This window comes from Dasypus novemcinctus, chromosome 1, assembly GCF_030445035.2.
Source record: "Dasypus novemcinctus isolate mDasNov1 chromosome 1, mDasNov1.1.hap2, whole genome shotgun sequence".
NCBI classification, from domain to species: Eukaryota; Metazoa; Chordata; class Mammalia; order Cingulata; family Dasypodidae; genus Dasypus; species Dasypus novemcinctus.
Window position 1 is genome coordinate 38,807,227 of NC_080673.1, and position 18,238 is coordinate 38,825,464.

Here is an 18,238-nt window from a genome sequence, read left to right on the forward strand (position 1 = left end):
GTTTCAAATTTGGATCTGAAAACAATCTTGTAATGGCTCTGCCTGGTTTTGCTACATTGTAATGGAAATGCATAGCATACCCAGGCCATGTGTGGCAGGCGATGTGTGGACGCAATCTATTTAACCAAAGTACAGATATTGTTATCTCCCAGTATTGGTCCATTCGTTTGGACATAAATGCATCGTGACCCCTGGGGCCTTGCTGGATTTTGTTCTCCAAGCATGTTAAAAATGAATAACATGGAAGCGGACTTGGCCCAATGGATAGGGTGTCCATCTACCACATGGGAGGTCCGCGGTTCAAACCCCGGGCCTCCTTGACCCATGTGGAGCTGGCCCATGCGCAGTGCTGATGCGCGCAAGGAGTGCCGTGCCACGTGGGGGTGTCCCTCGCGTAGGGGAGCCCCACGTGCAAGGAGTGCGCTCCATAAGGAGAGCTGCCCAGCACAAAAGAAAGTGCAGCCTGCCCAGGAATGGCGCCGCACACACGGAGAGCTGATGCAGCAAGATGACGCAACAAAAAGAAACACAGATTTCCAATGCTGCTGATAAGGATAGAAGCCGTCACAGAAGAACACGCAGTGAAAGGACACAGAGAGCAGGCAACTGGGGGGGAGGGCGGGGAAGGGTAGAGAAATAAAAATAAATAAATAAAATAAATCAATGAAGTTCATTTTTTAAAAAATGAATAACATTTCAGCTATCATTCTTACAAAACATTTTTTAATGATGCCATTTAGAATACTCCAGGAGGAGAAATAAAAGTAGCTAGTCAGCTCATTTTTAAATTTTGATATTTATGTTGCCTTTCTTATTCCTGGATGATGGATAACATTCATTGATTCTTTTCCAAACCAGCTTGATTGTACAAGCCATGGACAAAGGGAAGCCCAGGCTTTCTAGTACAAGTATGATCAAGATACGGGTGACTGATATAAATGACAATGCCCCAGCCTTTCTCCCCTTCGAAACAGCAGAGGTTGCAGAAAGTAAGTGTAATGATTTGGAATAGTGGTTTTGATTAACTTGGATAATATCATCTACCCTTTTATCAGGCAGGCACTATATTAAATATGAACATTAATCTTCAACAATTACACAAGTTAGTTTTATCTTTTTTGTCTTCCTTTAACAGAATAGAAAATGGTTGGTCAGAAGTTAGATGTTGAATATCAAAGAAGTTAAATGTTAAAGCTGGAATTTGCATTTCTTCAGCAGATGGTCAATTTCCCAAGCTTTCTCTACCATGCCACTTGGCTCCTTTTTGTGTACAGGCATATCTTCAAAATTGAACCACCTCTCAGTAGCTTTTATATTTACTTTAAGAAGAGTCATATTTTTCTTGACTGTGATGAACAATTCTGAAGCTCCTTTGAGAGGCAGCAATGTCCCTAGATGCAACTTTGTCAATCTTTGCAGTATACTAATGACAACAAGTGAGGTGAATTGGAAGAGGTAGCACAAGGTGATCATTTTTCCATCATGTAACTTAAACTTCAACATTTGCAGAAAAATGTTACCATGTCAGTGGGAAAGTTTAAAAGTGATATTTCAATCACTTTTGTTTTAATCTGCAGGTTATATGATGATTCCATTATCTGTGATTTTAAAGGTGTCAGTAATCAATGATTGCACTGATAAAACCCAACCAGACTCTGTAGTTGCAGTGGCTAATTTTGTTGGCCCCTTATTTGCCTCTCTCTCTCCTTTCAGTCATAATACCAAACATCTTCCTAAAAATGTTCCCAACATTTTGTTTTATTTACTTCTAAACCAATTATAGCTATCACCATCACTGCTCACAGAGAGATCTAGTCCAGAAATCTCTATACATGATGATATCTACAAATAATTCTACCAATAAACAGTTCTCCAATGTTTCCTGTCCCCTATTTTATATATTTGCATTTGATTTTACTGAAGGTACTATTCTTAAGCACATGAATGAATGGTAAAGTGTAGCAACGTGCTCAATATTAACACATCACAGGAACAGACTGTACAACTTGTAATACACTGAATAGGGTAAGGTGTGGTTAGTGCACATCAAGATTGTACAAGTTTGAAACTGAAAAATTTGAGTCTCGTATACTCGGGAACCATTCAGAGTATCTTAGTATATTCTTTCCACCTGCACCATACCTGTAAGCTTAAAAACAAAGTCCTTTTCATGGGAAATTTTGACTGGAGAATGCATTCCATACATAATATATTGAACATATCTATATTTTTTGGTGAATAGTATGAGAGATTTGCTTTCATCATTAGTATTACACATACAGCCAGTAATTTTAAGTGTCAGATTTTAAAGGAAGGAAACAGAGTATATGCCACTCCACAATAATAATTTTATGAAAATAAGTACAAGGAAATAAGTATCTATTTCTAATTTCAATATCCAAATATTTTCTTTTAAATCTTGTCTACTTTTCCAATTTTACATTTTGTATTAATGTTTTTTTCTCTGACCATTTCACTTTTTTATATTAATGTTCTGAGTAATAGCCTTTCCCATAAATACGTGATTTTGATATAGGAACCATATAGTATAAATAAATGATTTAGAATGTTTGTTGGTCCTGGAATTGATTGTGTTTGTAAGCATATGATGAAAAAATGCAATATAAAAATTGAATATATACTACCTCTTAAATTCCCTACTCAGTGGTAAATTTTCACTTTTATTGGGCTCATAAATTCTTCAGAGTTTTTATTCAGTTGATAAGATTTGTATGAGAAATCATGCCAAGAAATAACAAATCATGTTGGACTTTAAATAAAAATGCTTGGATTGAACTATGAAGGAAATGTATTTCAAAGGATGTATTTTAACGGAGACTGACATTGGTCATGACTATTTCAGATTCTTTGCCTGGTGTAATTGTGACTCGGATATCAGCTCATGATGTGGATTTGAACCCTAGTTTCATCTTCAGTTTCACCAAAGAGAGTAATCCTGGAACCAAGTTTGCTATTGATCAGAACACTGGAGTAGTAATGCTAATGAAAACATTGGATTTTGAAGAAGCTGCTGAATATGAGTTACTCGTCCAAATTTCTGATTCGGTGCACCACACAGAAGGAACACTCCTAGTCCATGTGTTGGATGTCAATGATAACGCACCAGTGTTTTCACAAGATTTCTATCAGGTAAAGAATTTGAAGGAATGCCAAATCCACAGCCAAAACTGGAAAAAATAGGGAATAATATAAGAGTAATTTGGGGAGTCAGTGTTCACTGTTTTTAGTCCCTAAGTTAACGCTGTTTTATATTTAATATCATGGAGGCTATGAGATCATTTATGCAATAAGGAATTGGATATATTATTCAATTCAGTTTATTAAGTACATATGTCATTGTCTTTTAGTTTTTAGGGTTCTGAGTCCAATTGTTCATAAAAACTGGAATTTACCTAACATTCACAAAACCAAGTAAGACAAGAAGGGTAGTTTAGGTTTAGATTATCTGCAGTTCATTTTGGGGGGAAAAAAAATCTTTCTTTTCTAGGCATATTTTTTTTTAATTTATTGAGTAACATTTTGAAGCATCAAAAGATGAGCAAAGCTGTAAAGTGGAAATTTGGGTTTCTAGGCCATATTTTATACGTGTAAGAGTAAGGACATTGATAGCATTCAACTAAGGACTCAGTAATGGGCCACAGGACTCTCGAATGTAGCAAATGCAAGGTTTAAGTGTAAGCACAAGAGGGAAACTAATTTAAATAATGATCTCTGATGAAGGCTTGCTTGAATTACTTTTAGCAGTGGTGAATGTCATAACTATCTTTTATCGCACAGAAATAATTTAGAAGGAAAAATTTTATAATAAAAATCAGAGCAGAATGAAATTAAAAATTTTTTTTCTTCTGAATCTTGAGACTACTAGCACAATCTTTTTAATATATCAAATCTGCAAATTAACATGCTCAAGACAGCTGGGTTCTGTCTATAATTTCCACAATCAAAATGAATAAAATGATCTCATGTTCTGGCCCTGTTCTTGAAAATATCAAGCAAAATGTTCTTTTTTCTCTTTTTCCCTCAGGTCACAGTTCCTGAATCCGTACCCATTGGATACTCAGTGCTGACTGTGTCAGCCACAGACTTAGAAAGCAATGAGAACATTTCCTACAGAATCCTTTCCTCTTCTAAAGAATTCTCAATTGATCCTAGGAATGGTGAGCTGTTTATAGTGGCTGCAGTATTCACGGGCTTGAATTAGAGTGGAAACCTGAAATAATCCTTTCCAAATGCTCTTTATCTTTGGATAGCTCCCCATTCCTTTCCCCCGTAATTACAGATATCACCTTCCTATTGTTCATCCCATCAAATGCTGCTGTAGCAAATCCTAGTGGTATTTCTCTTCCCCAACCATGGTTAGAAAGCAAAAGGAATTGCTTAAATGCTGGTAAATGCTCAGAAGTCCAGAGACCCCAATATCATAAACACCCTTTCCATTCATTCCAATCAAGCAGAGTTCAAGCAATTACCACAGACCTCAACTAGAATCAAAATGAAGTCTAAGGAATTAATATTTTACCGAAGACTTAAGGTTACTAGAGTTTGAAAGCATTTTTTCCCTCAAGCCAAGTACAAAAAATTCAGTAATAGCATCATGTGGACACTAAGGACAATAAAACTCGAAAAAAAGAAAATTATCTGAGCATCTCTACTAAGTAAAATCCATTGTGATGTTTACTTGATGCACTCCAAGGCTCTTTGTATTTTAATCAGAGAGCAATACAACAGTGGTTATGAAATTCAAATAAGCAATTCTGGATAAGAACAGTTAAGCAGTGTATAGAGAACATTTAACAATGAGTGGACATTAAAAGCTAAATTTGGTAAAGTATTATAATACTGTCTCCAGCAAGGCACTTTCTAGAAAAGAACATTGTGCTGTGTGTTCTCCATTTCTACCTAGGATAGTCTCATTTCACGAGTGGCCAGAAGAAATCACAGCATGAAAAATGGTCTTTCTAAGCACTAAATCTTAGCAATTCTTTTCCTTGATATGAATTATCACAAAACTTTGAAATGCGAGATAATGATTAGAATGTCTTTAAAGCATTAATTTTTTTTAATTTTTAATTTTTATTGACTTTTTTTAAAAGATACATAGATCACAAAAAATGTTACATTAAAAAATATAAGAGGTTCCCATATACCCCAGCCCCCAACCCCCACTCCTCCCACATCAGCAACCTCTTTCATCATTGTGGTACATTCATTGCATTTGGCAAATATATTTCCGGGCACTGCTACACCACATGGATTATAGTTTACATTGTAGTTTACACTCTCCCCCAGTCCATTCAGTGGGTTATGGCAGGATATATAATGTCCCTGCAATATCATTTAGGATAACTTCAAGTCCCAAAAATGTCCCAATCACATCTCTTCTTCCCTTTCCCCATCCTCAGCAATTACTGTGGCTACTCTCTCCACATCAATGATACAATTTCTTCCACAGCTAGAGTCACAATAGTTGAATAGTAGAATAACAGTAGGTAGACTCTAATCCATATTATATTCCTCCATCCTGTGGACCCTGGGATGGTGATGTCCACTACACCTCTAAATCAAGAGGGCATTTAGATCCACATAACTGATGGATGCAATTCTCCTGCTTGCAGTTGTAGGCACTCTTGGTTCCCTGGTGAGGTGATTGACCATGTTCACCTCCCTGTTAGCTGACCTGGGTAAGTCCAACGAACCAGAGAGTAGGTGTTGCAACTCTGCTGAGGATCAGGGCCCAGCTGGCACATAGCCAGTCCAGAGATTCAAGTCTCCTGAGTATACATGAACCCCAGCACCAACCACAGGTTCAGTAAAAGTGACAGAAGAAGCTTATGTAGAGAGGTCACTTCTGAGTCCAACTCCATCATACTCAGAAGCACAAATTCCAAAGTAAGGCCCACTGACAAGGCACTTAACTCCAGAGCCATCCGCCATGACTGTAGAACATGTGTGTCTCTGTAGCCCTCAGGAGCATCAGTACCTGGGGTTGTATTTGCTTTGACTGTCTCTGAGATCTTGCTGAGATTTGCATAAGCATGACCCCTCTGATGACCTCCCGACTCATTTTGAAGTCTCTTAGGCATGAACTCATTTGTCTTTCCCCCTTTTATTCAAGATCTTTTTATAGTTGTATCACCAGCTGGTGATTGGTAGTAATCCCTTGGAACCAGGGAGGCTCATCCCCTAGAGTCGTGTCCTATGCTGGGGGGAAGGTAATGCGTTTACATGCTGAGTTTGGCTTACAGAGTGGCCACATTTGAGCAACATGGATGCTATCAGGAGCCTCCATGCACCCTGCAGCTCTAGGCCTCATTGAAATTTCAGACACACGGGCTTGTAACATAGTCATCAGTATCAAGGGCTCATCATTGGACCATCCTTCTTCACTGGTCTTTGCCCTTGCATTTGGGGAATTGTTGCTGTACCACTGGGGAACGTGACAGAGGTCCCCTGGCTAGGAATTCAGCACTCCCTCAGTTATCATTTATAACTCTACCTACTATGACAATACCAACTGAATATCTGAACATTTTTATATACCCTGTATACATGCCCTGGAGAACTCCCTCCAACCATGTGTCCCCCATCAATAATACCCCACACCAGTGTTCCTCCCACCATAGTTGAACTCCTCTGTGATCCAAAACTTCTTAAAAAATGAAGCCTAATATATTGCAAATTTCAATTAGTAGGAAAATGAAATAGTAATGATAGGATTAAAGATTAGAAATTGAATAATTACTAATTTTTAAAAAATAAAATAAAAGTAAATTGGGGTATTAAAAAATGTAAAATATCATAAAACTTTTTTTTGACGTTTTGCCTTTCATCCCTATAATAGGTATTGCCCTGTATGTACCATGGCAAGGCAATCTCTTTCATTCCTTCCTCAGTGTCTACATCCATTTTTTTTTTTTAATTTTTAATTTTGTCTTCAAAAAAGTTTTAGGCCACAGTAAAATAACATATACAATATAGAGAACTCCCCTATATCCAATATCAAACCCTTTTCCCCTTCCCCTGCAATGATCTTTTTACATGTTCGTGTTACATTTGTAAAGCATAGCTAACAACCATGGTTCCAGTTTGGTTTACATTATGATTTATATTTTAGACTGTACACTTTTCTAAATTTTTAGTTACATTATGGTTTACATTATGGTATACATTTTAGACTACAGACTTTTATAAATTTTTGGTGAAATTTAACATGTCCTACATCCATCATTGCACTATTTTATAGAATACTTCCATTGCTCTCCAGTTACCTCTGCTTCCGTCTATTCTATTCCTCTCTTCCCCTCATCTCAGGGCCCACAGTGACAACCACGCTTCACTGCTTGAAGGACCTGATTCATAGGTACTTGCAACAATGCTAAGGGCTTGACACACTAGACTGTCCTCTCCCACTGGGAACCACCAATGCTCTCGAGAGACACCCTTCCCTCTGTTTGAGAAACATCAGGCCTCCCCAAGATGGGGGTACACCTTCCCACTCATTGTATGGGTCTCCATCCCATGATATAACACTCTATGACAAGATGAGCACTCACACCTCCTAGAAACCTGCCCCTGTGCCAGATGCCCCCCATTAAGCACCTTAAATAAGTAACCCTTCCCTACGATGTTTTCTGAAGAGTTTTCTCAACATTATAGTTTCAACCACATGCCCGACACACTCCCATGTTCACCTGCTCCCCCCAACTCTCCTCCCAAATCCTTGGACCATCTAACCCATCCTCCCAACCCTAGCCCTCTTCCCTGCACAACTACTTACCTCCACTTTATCATTGATTTTGCCCATGTAGGCATCAGCTCACAACCTTCCTCTCCCCACCCCCCACTTTCCTGTAAGCCTATCATCCAGTTACCAACTCTCTGAAACAGCTTGATTTGCTTATTTCATATCAGAGTGGTCATGTAGTATTTGTCCTTCAATGCCTGGCTTGCTTCACTAAACATACGGTCCTCAAGATTCATCCATTTTCCCCATGTGTTAGTACTGTATTCCTTCTTACAGCTGAGTAGTATTCCATTGTACGTATGTACCACATTTTGTTGATGGGTGTTTTGGTTGATTCCAACTTTTGGCGATAGAAATAATGCTGCTATGAACATTGGTGTGCTATATCAGTTTGTGTCCTTGTTTTCAGTTCTTCTGGGTGTATACCCAGCAGTGGAATTGCTAGGTCATATGGCAAATCTCTAGCTAGTTTTTTGAGGAAGTGCCAAACTTCCTCCAGAAAGCATCAAATATTAACAGATCAATTTAGTTCATGGTCAAACTCTAAGTGAAATGTGCCTTTTTTAAAATGTCAGTATTCTGTACTAATTTTCAGAGACTCTATTCAAAACACATTTATCTTGGAAACTGTTGTTACATACATATTTTTACTTGAAGAAGGTGTATTAAATGTACTTCATCAATAAAGGAAAAACCCACTTGCTGAATTAACTAAGAGTTTTAGGAAAGGCATCTCTATAGTTAAGCAATAGTAGTACATCTGCATTATCCTATTTCCTACTTTCTTTTACAGAGTGTCAACCAGTATTTCTAGAGCTATTTCTTTATGCCAGAATGTTGGTGTACAAGTGTTTATGAGTAATAGAATGGGGTGTAAATTTTTTTAATAAGAACACCTTTTCTTAAACCTTAGTAATGGAAAAACTTACTCTACAAAAATAAAATTAAGAGAAATTTATGTCATAGGCAACCTCAAGAAGCAAACATATTTCATAGAGTGAATACCATGAATATTATTTCTGAGTCTTGAGGGTTTTAAAAGTACAGACATAAAAATTTTAAATTTCTATTTGGAATTTCTCTTGACTGTATTTTGAATAACAAGTTACACGTGTTCAAAGGTATTCAATCAATATTTGTTGACTACATGGATAATGAAGCTTTAATGATTGAAATTGGTGCGTCTTGTTTTTCAGGCACAATATTTACAGTCAATCCTGTATTACTTCTGGATAAAATACCAGCAGTTCAATTTCTTGTTGAAGCCAGTGATGGTGGAATTCCTAATCTGAGAGCTCTTACCTTGGTAGAGATAGAAATACAAGATATGAACAATCATGCCCCCAAGTTTACAATGCAATACTATAACCTCAGCTTGAGTGAAGATACTCTAATTGGAGGCACACTTGTCACGTTTTCCGTCACTGACTATGACCAGAACCCTGAAAACACACGTGTTGAATATTCCATCATTGGTGGTAATTTACACAACAATTTCCGTGTGGAAACTAGTTTTGTTCAATCAGAATTTTCTTATGAGCAAGTAGGTCACCTTGTGTTGCTTCAAAGTTTGGACCGAGAAGCAGTTGCCTGCCATAAGCTTGTCATTCTAGCCTCTGACCATGGCTGCCCTCCACTGAGCTCCACTGCCATCATATCAATAGAAGTGCTTGATGTCAACGACAATCCACCTAAATTCAACAATCTGGAATATCACACCCACGTCAAGGAAAGTACACCTTTAGGGAGTCACATCACTGTGGTCTTAGCTCATGATTGTGATGTGGGTACAAATGCAGAAATCATTTACCACATAATCTCTGGAAATGAGAGGGGACATTTTCTCTTAGAAGAAAAAACTGGAGTCCTTTATTTGATTAAGCCTCTGGACTATGAAGAAACAATAAAATTCACTTTAACTGTCCAAGCTTCAGATGAAGAAAAGAAGCATTTTTCTTTTGCAATTGTGTTTGTTAATGTCCTGGATGATAATGATCATGCTCCTCAGTTTATGTTCCCAAGCTTGAACTGTGTTATTCCTGAAAATCTGCCCATTTTCTCTACCGTATGTTCTGTAAATGCTTTGGATTTTGATGCAGGTCCTTATGGAGAAGTGACATATTCTATTTTATCACCCTGTTTTAACACTTACGGAACACCTCATGATCATGCTGTCTTCCTCATTGACCCTTTAACAGGGGATATTCACGCTAAGCAAATCCTTGACTATGAAAATAAAGATAAGTACTGCATCATGGTTCAAGCAAAAGACAAAGGTGACTTAACAGCCTCTTTAATAGTTTGGGTGGATATTGAAGGGATAGATGAATTTGAACCCATTTTCACTCAAGATCAATATTTTTTCACTCTGCCAGAAGAGAACAAAGAAAGACAACTGATTGGCAAAGTGGAAGCCTCAGATGCAGATGCTGGTATTGATGGAGTGATTCTTTATTCCCTTGCAATTTCATCTCCTTACTTTTCAGTGAATAAAACCAATGGAAATATCTACTTGACTAGAGCTCTTCCCCTAATAAAAAGTCAAATGAGCAACAAAGACACCACTGAAATGAGAATAATTGCTCACAGCCCCAAACAAGACTCCAAGTTTACATCTTGCACTGTTTTTGTGAATGTGTCTTTCTCCTCTGAAGGAAAGCATTCAGCAGTATCCACCAACAGTTTTTCACTCAGCCTGATAGTCTCCTTTTTAGTATTTCTGTTACTGGTTTTCATTCTAACTATATTGGTTTTAAGACACAAACAGAAAGACCCAATAAATAAGTCTGAGGAAAAGAAAACATCATCATCCTTAGATATAAATTTGAGTTTGACAGAGGGCGCTTATGATGTCAAGGTCTTCCAGCACATAAATGATTGTAATAACAAAATGGTGCCAGTGGGCGCCATGCCTGAATGGTTGAGTTTAATAAGCCTCATGGAGAAGGACATAGTACATCTGTACAGGCACTCAAACTCCAGTGGCCGCTGTTCCGTGGAAGGAGAAACTGCAGAAGATAAGGAAATCCAGAGGATCAATGAGCACCCTTTCAGAAAGGACTCTGGGTCAGCACTAAGTGATTGTGAATCAAGGGTACCAGACTCTGGGATCCCACGGGACTCTGACCAGCTCTCCTGCTTGTCTGGGGAAACTGATGTGGTGGTCACTGCCGAAACAGCAGAAATCAGCCATACATCTGAGGAAGGAGAACAAGGAGAAGACTGTGGTACAACCTGTGTTCAAAACAGTGTGTCATCCCAGACATTTCAGAAGAGAGGGGTAAAAGAGGACATCCTGACTGATGTCAGAAAAGATTATATATGTATTTCAGGTGATCAGGAAGCACGATGTACAGCTCTTTCAACCCAGATATCGTCTGATCATAATGTAACAGGCAGCTGTCACTGGGATTATCTCCTCAGTTGGGAACCCAAGTTTCAATCCCTTGCCTCGGTATTTAATGATATTGCAAAACTGAAAGATGAACATTTACATATGCCTGGCATCCCAGAGAAGAAATCTTTTGTTTTCCCACCACCACTGATAACAGCAATAGCCCAGCCTGGGATTAAAGCAGTTCCACCAAGAATGCCAGCCATAACCCCAGGGCAGGTACTTCAGAAAAACCCCCGCTCCCCCATTCTCTACCATCTCAGTTCTCTGCCAGAAGCCATGACTCCCAGTTTTTCTCCCACTCTTTCCCTATTGACCATACAGACTCCTGCCACATCTCCGCTACTGTCAGATGCAGAATTATTAGATACACACTTAAGTGGTACATGCCATGAACTAAAAGCAGAAGATGAAGTTCAAATATAAAACTATGGTGATGCCAAACACCTGCACACCATTGGTCATGAATGACTGAACGAGACATTCTCAAGAAAGATGGTCCAGATTGGATTCATTCTCCTCCAAGAGCCAGTGGTATGATTTAGTAAGGGTTTTTTGAACCCCCCACTGAAGTTTCTCAAATTTCTTCCAGAATTTACTCCTGCTTTTAACATTTGTTTTGTTCTCAGGACTCAGGACTGTGTATATCAAGTAGTGTATACTGTTATACCTGGTTTTCCGAATGATTAGATTTCCAAAGGAGACTGTGAACTTTACTGACTGCCAAAATGTTTGAAAATATATGGAAATAAATTATAGCATGCTCTGGTCACATTACTGCCAGTTAGACTCCTATATCTTAAAAAAAAAAAAATTAGTGAAGACTGAATAAGGAGCAGGTTGGGGACAGAAAGTAACAGAGATGGGAAATATGGAAGGATAAAGTTGTTTTTTAAGAGTAAAGTGAAGTTCCGTAGATCCAATATATTGTAGTGTTATTTCTCCACTTTCCCTGTATATAATATTTGTGGAGTTTCATCATTATTTGAATTTCAATGTGGTGTCTTTTGGAAATCTAATGAGAAATTAAGAATGGAATTTGTCATAACTCGATGCCAATAGGGAGGAAGAAATAAGAACATTATTCCTCAATAAACCAGTCAGAAAAGCATGTTCTTGGTAGAGGGCCATGATTCATAATAGCAATACTTAAAGTGATTGGCTGCCAATTAAGACATTTTTCTTTGGACTACTTTACAAATAGAATAATGATTTTTTTTCAATGCTCCATCATGTGACAGGGAACATGTACAGATATTAAACTTTGAAGATTAATTTATGGAAATTTCTCCATTTTTTGTCCTTCTAGATGGAGTTACACTTGTTAAGAAATAATTTATGCACTCAATGTCAGTTAAAAAGTTTGTGTAGATAAAATTATTAGCTAATTATAAATTTCATAGAGTATTTTAGCAATATATTTTCAAATGAAGATTTTTTATATAAACTTTTCTACTTTAAAGTTAAAAATGGATGTCAGAAATCTCTTCCATTTGCTCATATTCACATTTAGTTTTAACTATTATTAGATGGAGCAATTTGGTAACATTGTTTAAATAATTATGTTTTACAAAAGTGTCTGTTTCAGAAATATAACCATGTTGTATAGTGTGTAAATATAACAATATAGTCTTCTCTCCGGTGAGCCTGAGAACCCATCAGAGATTTTTAAATTAATTTTTATTTACCAATACTGTGTACTCAAAAAGTAAAACTTACCCTACTTCCCTCCCTCTGTTCCCTGGTAACCTCTATTCTGCTTTCTGTCTCTGTGAATTTGCTGTTTGTAGATACTTCTTACAAGTAACATCATACAATATTTTCCTTGCTTATTTTACTCAACATAATATTTTCAATGTTTTTCTATGTTGCAGCAGTTCTCAAAACTACATTACTTCTTATGGCCAAATAATATTCCACTTGTATGTATATACCACCTTTTTTCTATTCTTTCAGTGGTGATGGAGGCTTAGATTGTTTTGACCATTTGATTATTGTGACTAATCTGCTATAAACATTGGTGGGCAAGTATCTGTTTGAGACTTTGATTTCCCCTTTTTTGGGTATATGTGTAGGAATTGTATTGCCAGATTATATGGAAATTCTGTATAACTTTTTGAGAAACCACCATATTACTTTCCATGCTGGATGTACCATTTTACATTCCCACCATCAAAGATTCTTCTTCCTTTCAGGAAAACAGAGATTATCCTGATGATGATGCTCTCACATGGCAGGGACCATGACCAGTCTTTGGAATAACAGTTTTGAATTCTAATGTCAAATCTCAAGTCCATCTGGTATGATTTTTTTCTTAATGCTAAGGGTGGGCTTCTGCTACAGAAAATTTCCTTTTGTGATTTTTTCCCAAGGGCCATCTGTGAGATTATGTGAGATAACTAATTTCTCTTTACTGAAAACCATTGCAGGGTGCATTCTTCGCTTGATGTCTGGTTTTGTAAATAAATAATTCTATGATTTCCATACCAGTAATTGCCAATGATATGTCTCTGCTGACTCTTAAATTGAGACCAAGTATATCAACCACATTAGAAAATTATAGGAAGCATGAAGATTTTCAGACAAGCCTGGAATCCTAGTGTGGAACATTTAAATACTGGAAAACTGATTCATGTCTCCCCTTTACTTCAAGGTATCTGGGGAAGAAGATTTCATGACTTTTACAAAAACACATTTCAGTCATTTCAGTATTCAATATTTATTATCTCTTTGACTCCCTTCAAAAGATTGCCTTTGAACATATCAAAGAAGTTCTGTAGACATTTCTTTTCTAATCATATATGGAAGTTTTGTTTTGCAATAGAATTTTTTCTAGAAACCAAGTGCATTTTGTTGCTTTAACCTTAAACAGGTTTGTCATTTACTTATGTTTAAAAAATTATCCACTGAACTTTTCCCTAAGTTATTTTCTTGTGATTTATTACTCATTCTGGATGTGATTTTGCATTTTTTTCTTAGATGTTTCATAAGAATAGAAGACACAAGGTATTTGGAGCTATTCATTTCCAATGTCTAGTGGATTTTTAATTGATGGCTTTATTAGTACTGTATCCAACACCAAAACACCATCATACAACTGCTACAAGTGGGGTTGAGGATAAAAATGTGAACGTGCTGGTTAAGTATTTACAATAAATCATATATCAACTAGAGAGCTTTTTCCCTAAATAAACAATATAATTTGTACAGTTTTCCTTCAAGCTTAATATTAACTTGCTTCATATGTTCTCTGTTACTTTTCTGAACTGTGCACTGGCTTTAGCACTCTGGAGGGGGTACAGAACTTGTTAGTGGAAAATCATATTAAGCCCCAAATTCATAAGCTATAAAATAAAAGACAGTTGTCTCCTGTGGAATTTTGGCTGCCTGAAATTCTGGACTTTCTTGTTGGCAGCCTTAAAAATACTGGTGTAAATCAGTACCAAATGGATATCAAAATTCCTTGTCTTAGTAGTAATCATTGAATTGACTTCCAAAACAGATTCCTGGGCAAAGAAAGGAGAAAATGCTGTGTCTTTAGGGATTTGATAATTTAGCTGTTCTTTATAAAAGTGCACTACAAACTACGGGCTGCCTACATGTATACATATTTTTTGTATAATAGATGTCCAGCTGAAACAGGAATTGTGATTCTCAGCTCCTTCACCCTCAGTTTCACTATCCTCCTTGCTGTGTTCCTCAGAAATTATAGTGATGAAAATTCATCCTTAACTTTAAAGTTATTTCCAACCAAACATATGTTTCTTTACTTTTGTTTGTTTGGTCTTTCAGGTGTGCCTTAACTTAATGTTTAAAAAGGCAAGACATAACTAAGGGGATCTAAGATGATGATCCATCCAAAACAATGAAATAAATGAAATAAATATAAGCTGCTAGGCATTTTATTCTCACATGATATTATGGGTAAGGCATTTGGGTTTATTTTCAGAAGATGTTTAAGTTGAGCTCAAAAGTGGAAAGCCATCTGTTTGGTCATAGCTGAGAAGAGTTAGAATAGAAGATCATTCTAAGAAGAGGGATTCCAGAATCAGTGTAGGTGTAGAAGATTTTGCTTATGACCAAAGCCAGGTCTTCCAGTGTGAGTCACAGAAGGAAATTTTTGCCTATTATAGAAGATAGAGGAAGAGAGAGGGGGAGGAAAAGAATATAGTGAATTGAATCTGAAAAGGAATAGTTTAGGGCACAGGTAGAAAAATGGAAGAAGGATAAGGAATTGTAATAGTAATTTTGAAGGTATAAAGATTTTGCTGAGTCATTTGCCCTTCACAGGTTCATTGTTTTGAGGAATCTCTTTTCCCCTTCTTCATTTGTATTCCTCTCAAGTGTCTCGCTTGAATTTAAATTCAAACTGAACCTAAAGCTAAGGTAACAATAGGTTTGACCATGAAAACTTGAATTATTTGGGTTTTGGAATTATAGAAAAGAAAAGTATGAATGATTACCTTACCTTATTTCCAATTCTACTTAATTTTGACATTGAGAGTGCCACAATTTTAAGTAGGTGACTTGACACATATACCAAGGAATGGAAGTTCAGAAGGCAGTTTCGGGGAGAATGTGGAATGTTATTTCCTAACCTTTTTTGTTTCTCTGGTAGCTTACCCTGTCTTTTTTTTTTTTTTTTTTTTTTAATGAGTGTTCACTTTTAGTTGTGATTTTATATGAAAATATATTCCATATAATTTTAAAATCAGTGTAACTCACAAGGCTTGGTCCGTAGTTCGTTCTCAAACAATGTCAATTTTGTTTGAAATCTCTTGACATAAATTATTTTGATTTCATACAGATCAAGGAACTTGTCTATTACAAGCAGAATGATGGCAGTCTTATAAAGATCCAGCCCCAGATGGCAGAAGTATAAAACTATACCTTTCTCATAAACTCTGCACTTTTCTATTTTGATGACAATTAGCACTTCCTACTGTTTTGGTCTACATAACTTTACTCATTTCACCCACTACATTTGCTAAACCAAAACTGTGAAGTGAGTAATAGAGAGGGGGAAAGCATGCCAAATAAATAGCAGATGCACAAGTGCATCTCTTGAATGAGAAAACAGTATTTTGGTTAGAAAACTAAATAAGTGGATTTAGTTATTAGATAGCAAACCTTCCGGGCAAAGGCCTGGTCTCCGCTTGTATTATGAAGTACAGCTGGTTTTAGAATGAATGAGCCCATGTGTGAATGGCCACAGAGAGTGCTATAATGTAAGGGTGTGACACATAGACCTTGAACCATGAGAATTCTGTGATGGTTTTGTGGTAATAGGACTGAGACAAAGTAACTACAAATATCCTATCAAAATATTATGGAATATCTAAGATAAAGTCCAAGGACTGGAATTTTCTTCTGTAATCTTGTGTGTTTTCTCTCTCTCTCCTTTCCTCACAATTCATACATAGTGAATTTCAGATACAATAGGAACAGCCTATAGATGACATTCAAAAATGGATTGTGTGAGACAGCGACATGACATGACCAAGCACATTGGTTTACTTTAATTTCAAATTCTGTGATAAACCATGGTACCTTAGCAGAATGGACATTCTGTCAGTAGACAAAAGAGAATACAGTTCAGTAGATGTGGCTGGAATATCTACATCAACATTTATTAACATTTAAAGTAAAAACAATATGAGGAATTTATGAAAGATATTGTGTGTATATGCATATGTATCTACTTAGTGTGTGTTAAAGGTGACATTTTAAACAAGTACAGGTTATTTAATAAATGCATGATGAGGAATTGCAGGAGATAGTAAATATGAACTTATTTTTCCCCATATCATAAAAATGAATTCTAGTTGCATTAATGAGTAAAAGTTAAAATGAAGCTACAGGAATGGGAAGAAAAACAGAATAAAGGTGGGAAAGGCCTTTTTAAATACAAAAGCAAAGGTAGAGTGAGTGATAGTTTTGAACACATGGTCATTAAAAATTATAAGAAATGATATTGGGAAATATTTCATATATTTAATCATTCAACAACTAATCATTCAATACCTATGGTATGCAAGACACAGTTCTGAGCTCTGGATAACCAGGAAAAAGCCAGTGCTTTTATAGAGCTTACATTTTATTGAAGAAGACAAACAATAAATATATGCTTTCAAGTAGTGGCAAGATTTACTGCGTGAAGAAAACTAAAGAAGGACATAAAGAAAAAGAGACTGGCAAAGTTCATGGGCATACTGCAATGCTATTTAGAGTGACTACTCAGGAGAGGTTCCTCTGACGAGATGCCATTTGAACTGAACAAAGTAAAAGTCTGACTTTCCCCGCAAAGAGGGGAAAGTATTGAAGGTACAAAGATTAGCAACATTAGCCTTAAAGTAGGAGCCACTTGAAAGTGTTTGAGAAACTGTAAAGACACTGTGACTTAGAACTAGAGGAAGTGTAATAAGAAATGAGATCATAGAAGTTGCTAGAGTTCAGATTATGTAGGTGCTAGAATAGTACATACTTAGTAGATACTCTGAAAAAGTTGATAAATTATACTACAAAAATTGGGGAAGAAAGAGTATATTTTATTACTATTAATAATTATCTTACAGGTATTACCTGGGAGAACAAGGAGTTACTTTAAATTAGAGAGAAGAAGAAATGAATTAGTCAAAATAATAGTGGAAATAAATAAGAAAGGAAAAAACAAGCTCAGGAATAAATAAATCTGGTTCTTTAAAAATCAACTGAATTAGTGATTTTTTAAAGTAAGAAAGTACAAACATACAAAACAATAAATAGCAAAGGAGGTATAATCATAGCCATCTAAAGCAAAGAAGTTAAAATGGACTTTTCTGTACAAATCTATGCAAATTAATTGGAATCCTAAAAGAAATCATTTTCTAAAAAAACTTAATTTACCAGTAAACAGAGAATCATCTAATATGCCAAATCTCTCCACTATAAAATAGTATTGGAGAAAAAGTCTTTCTAGTTAAACCAGAGAACAATTAAAAGCATAAGAATCTGAAAACTATCTCTATTGTAGAGTTTCTGAAAAACTCAAAATAATTGATGGAAAGAGCATTATAAACAATAAAATAATTTAGTAAAGT

General features: G+C 36.3%; 1 protein-coding gene across 1 annotated transcript in view; it reads left to right on the forward strand.

Annotated features, from left to right (window-relative positions):
• Positions 1–11,973, forward strand: part of DCHS2 (dachsous cadherin-related 2) — a 282,266-nt gene extending 270,293 nt beyond the window's left edge. The window contains exons 17-20 of the mRNA XM_058274999.2: positions 859–989; positions 2,864–3,150; positions 4,046–4,178; positions 8,962–11,973. Coding sequence (XP_058130982.1) covers positions 859–989; positions 2,864–3,150; positions 4,046–4,178; positions 8,962–11,585 — 3,175 coding nt within the window. The 3' untranslated portion in view covers positions 11,586–11,973. The remainder of the gene's footprint in view (positions 1–858; positions 990–2,863; positions 3,151–4,045; positions 4,179–8,961) is intronic.
• Positions 11,974–18,238: the final 6,265 nt, after the last annotated feature.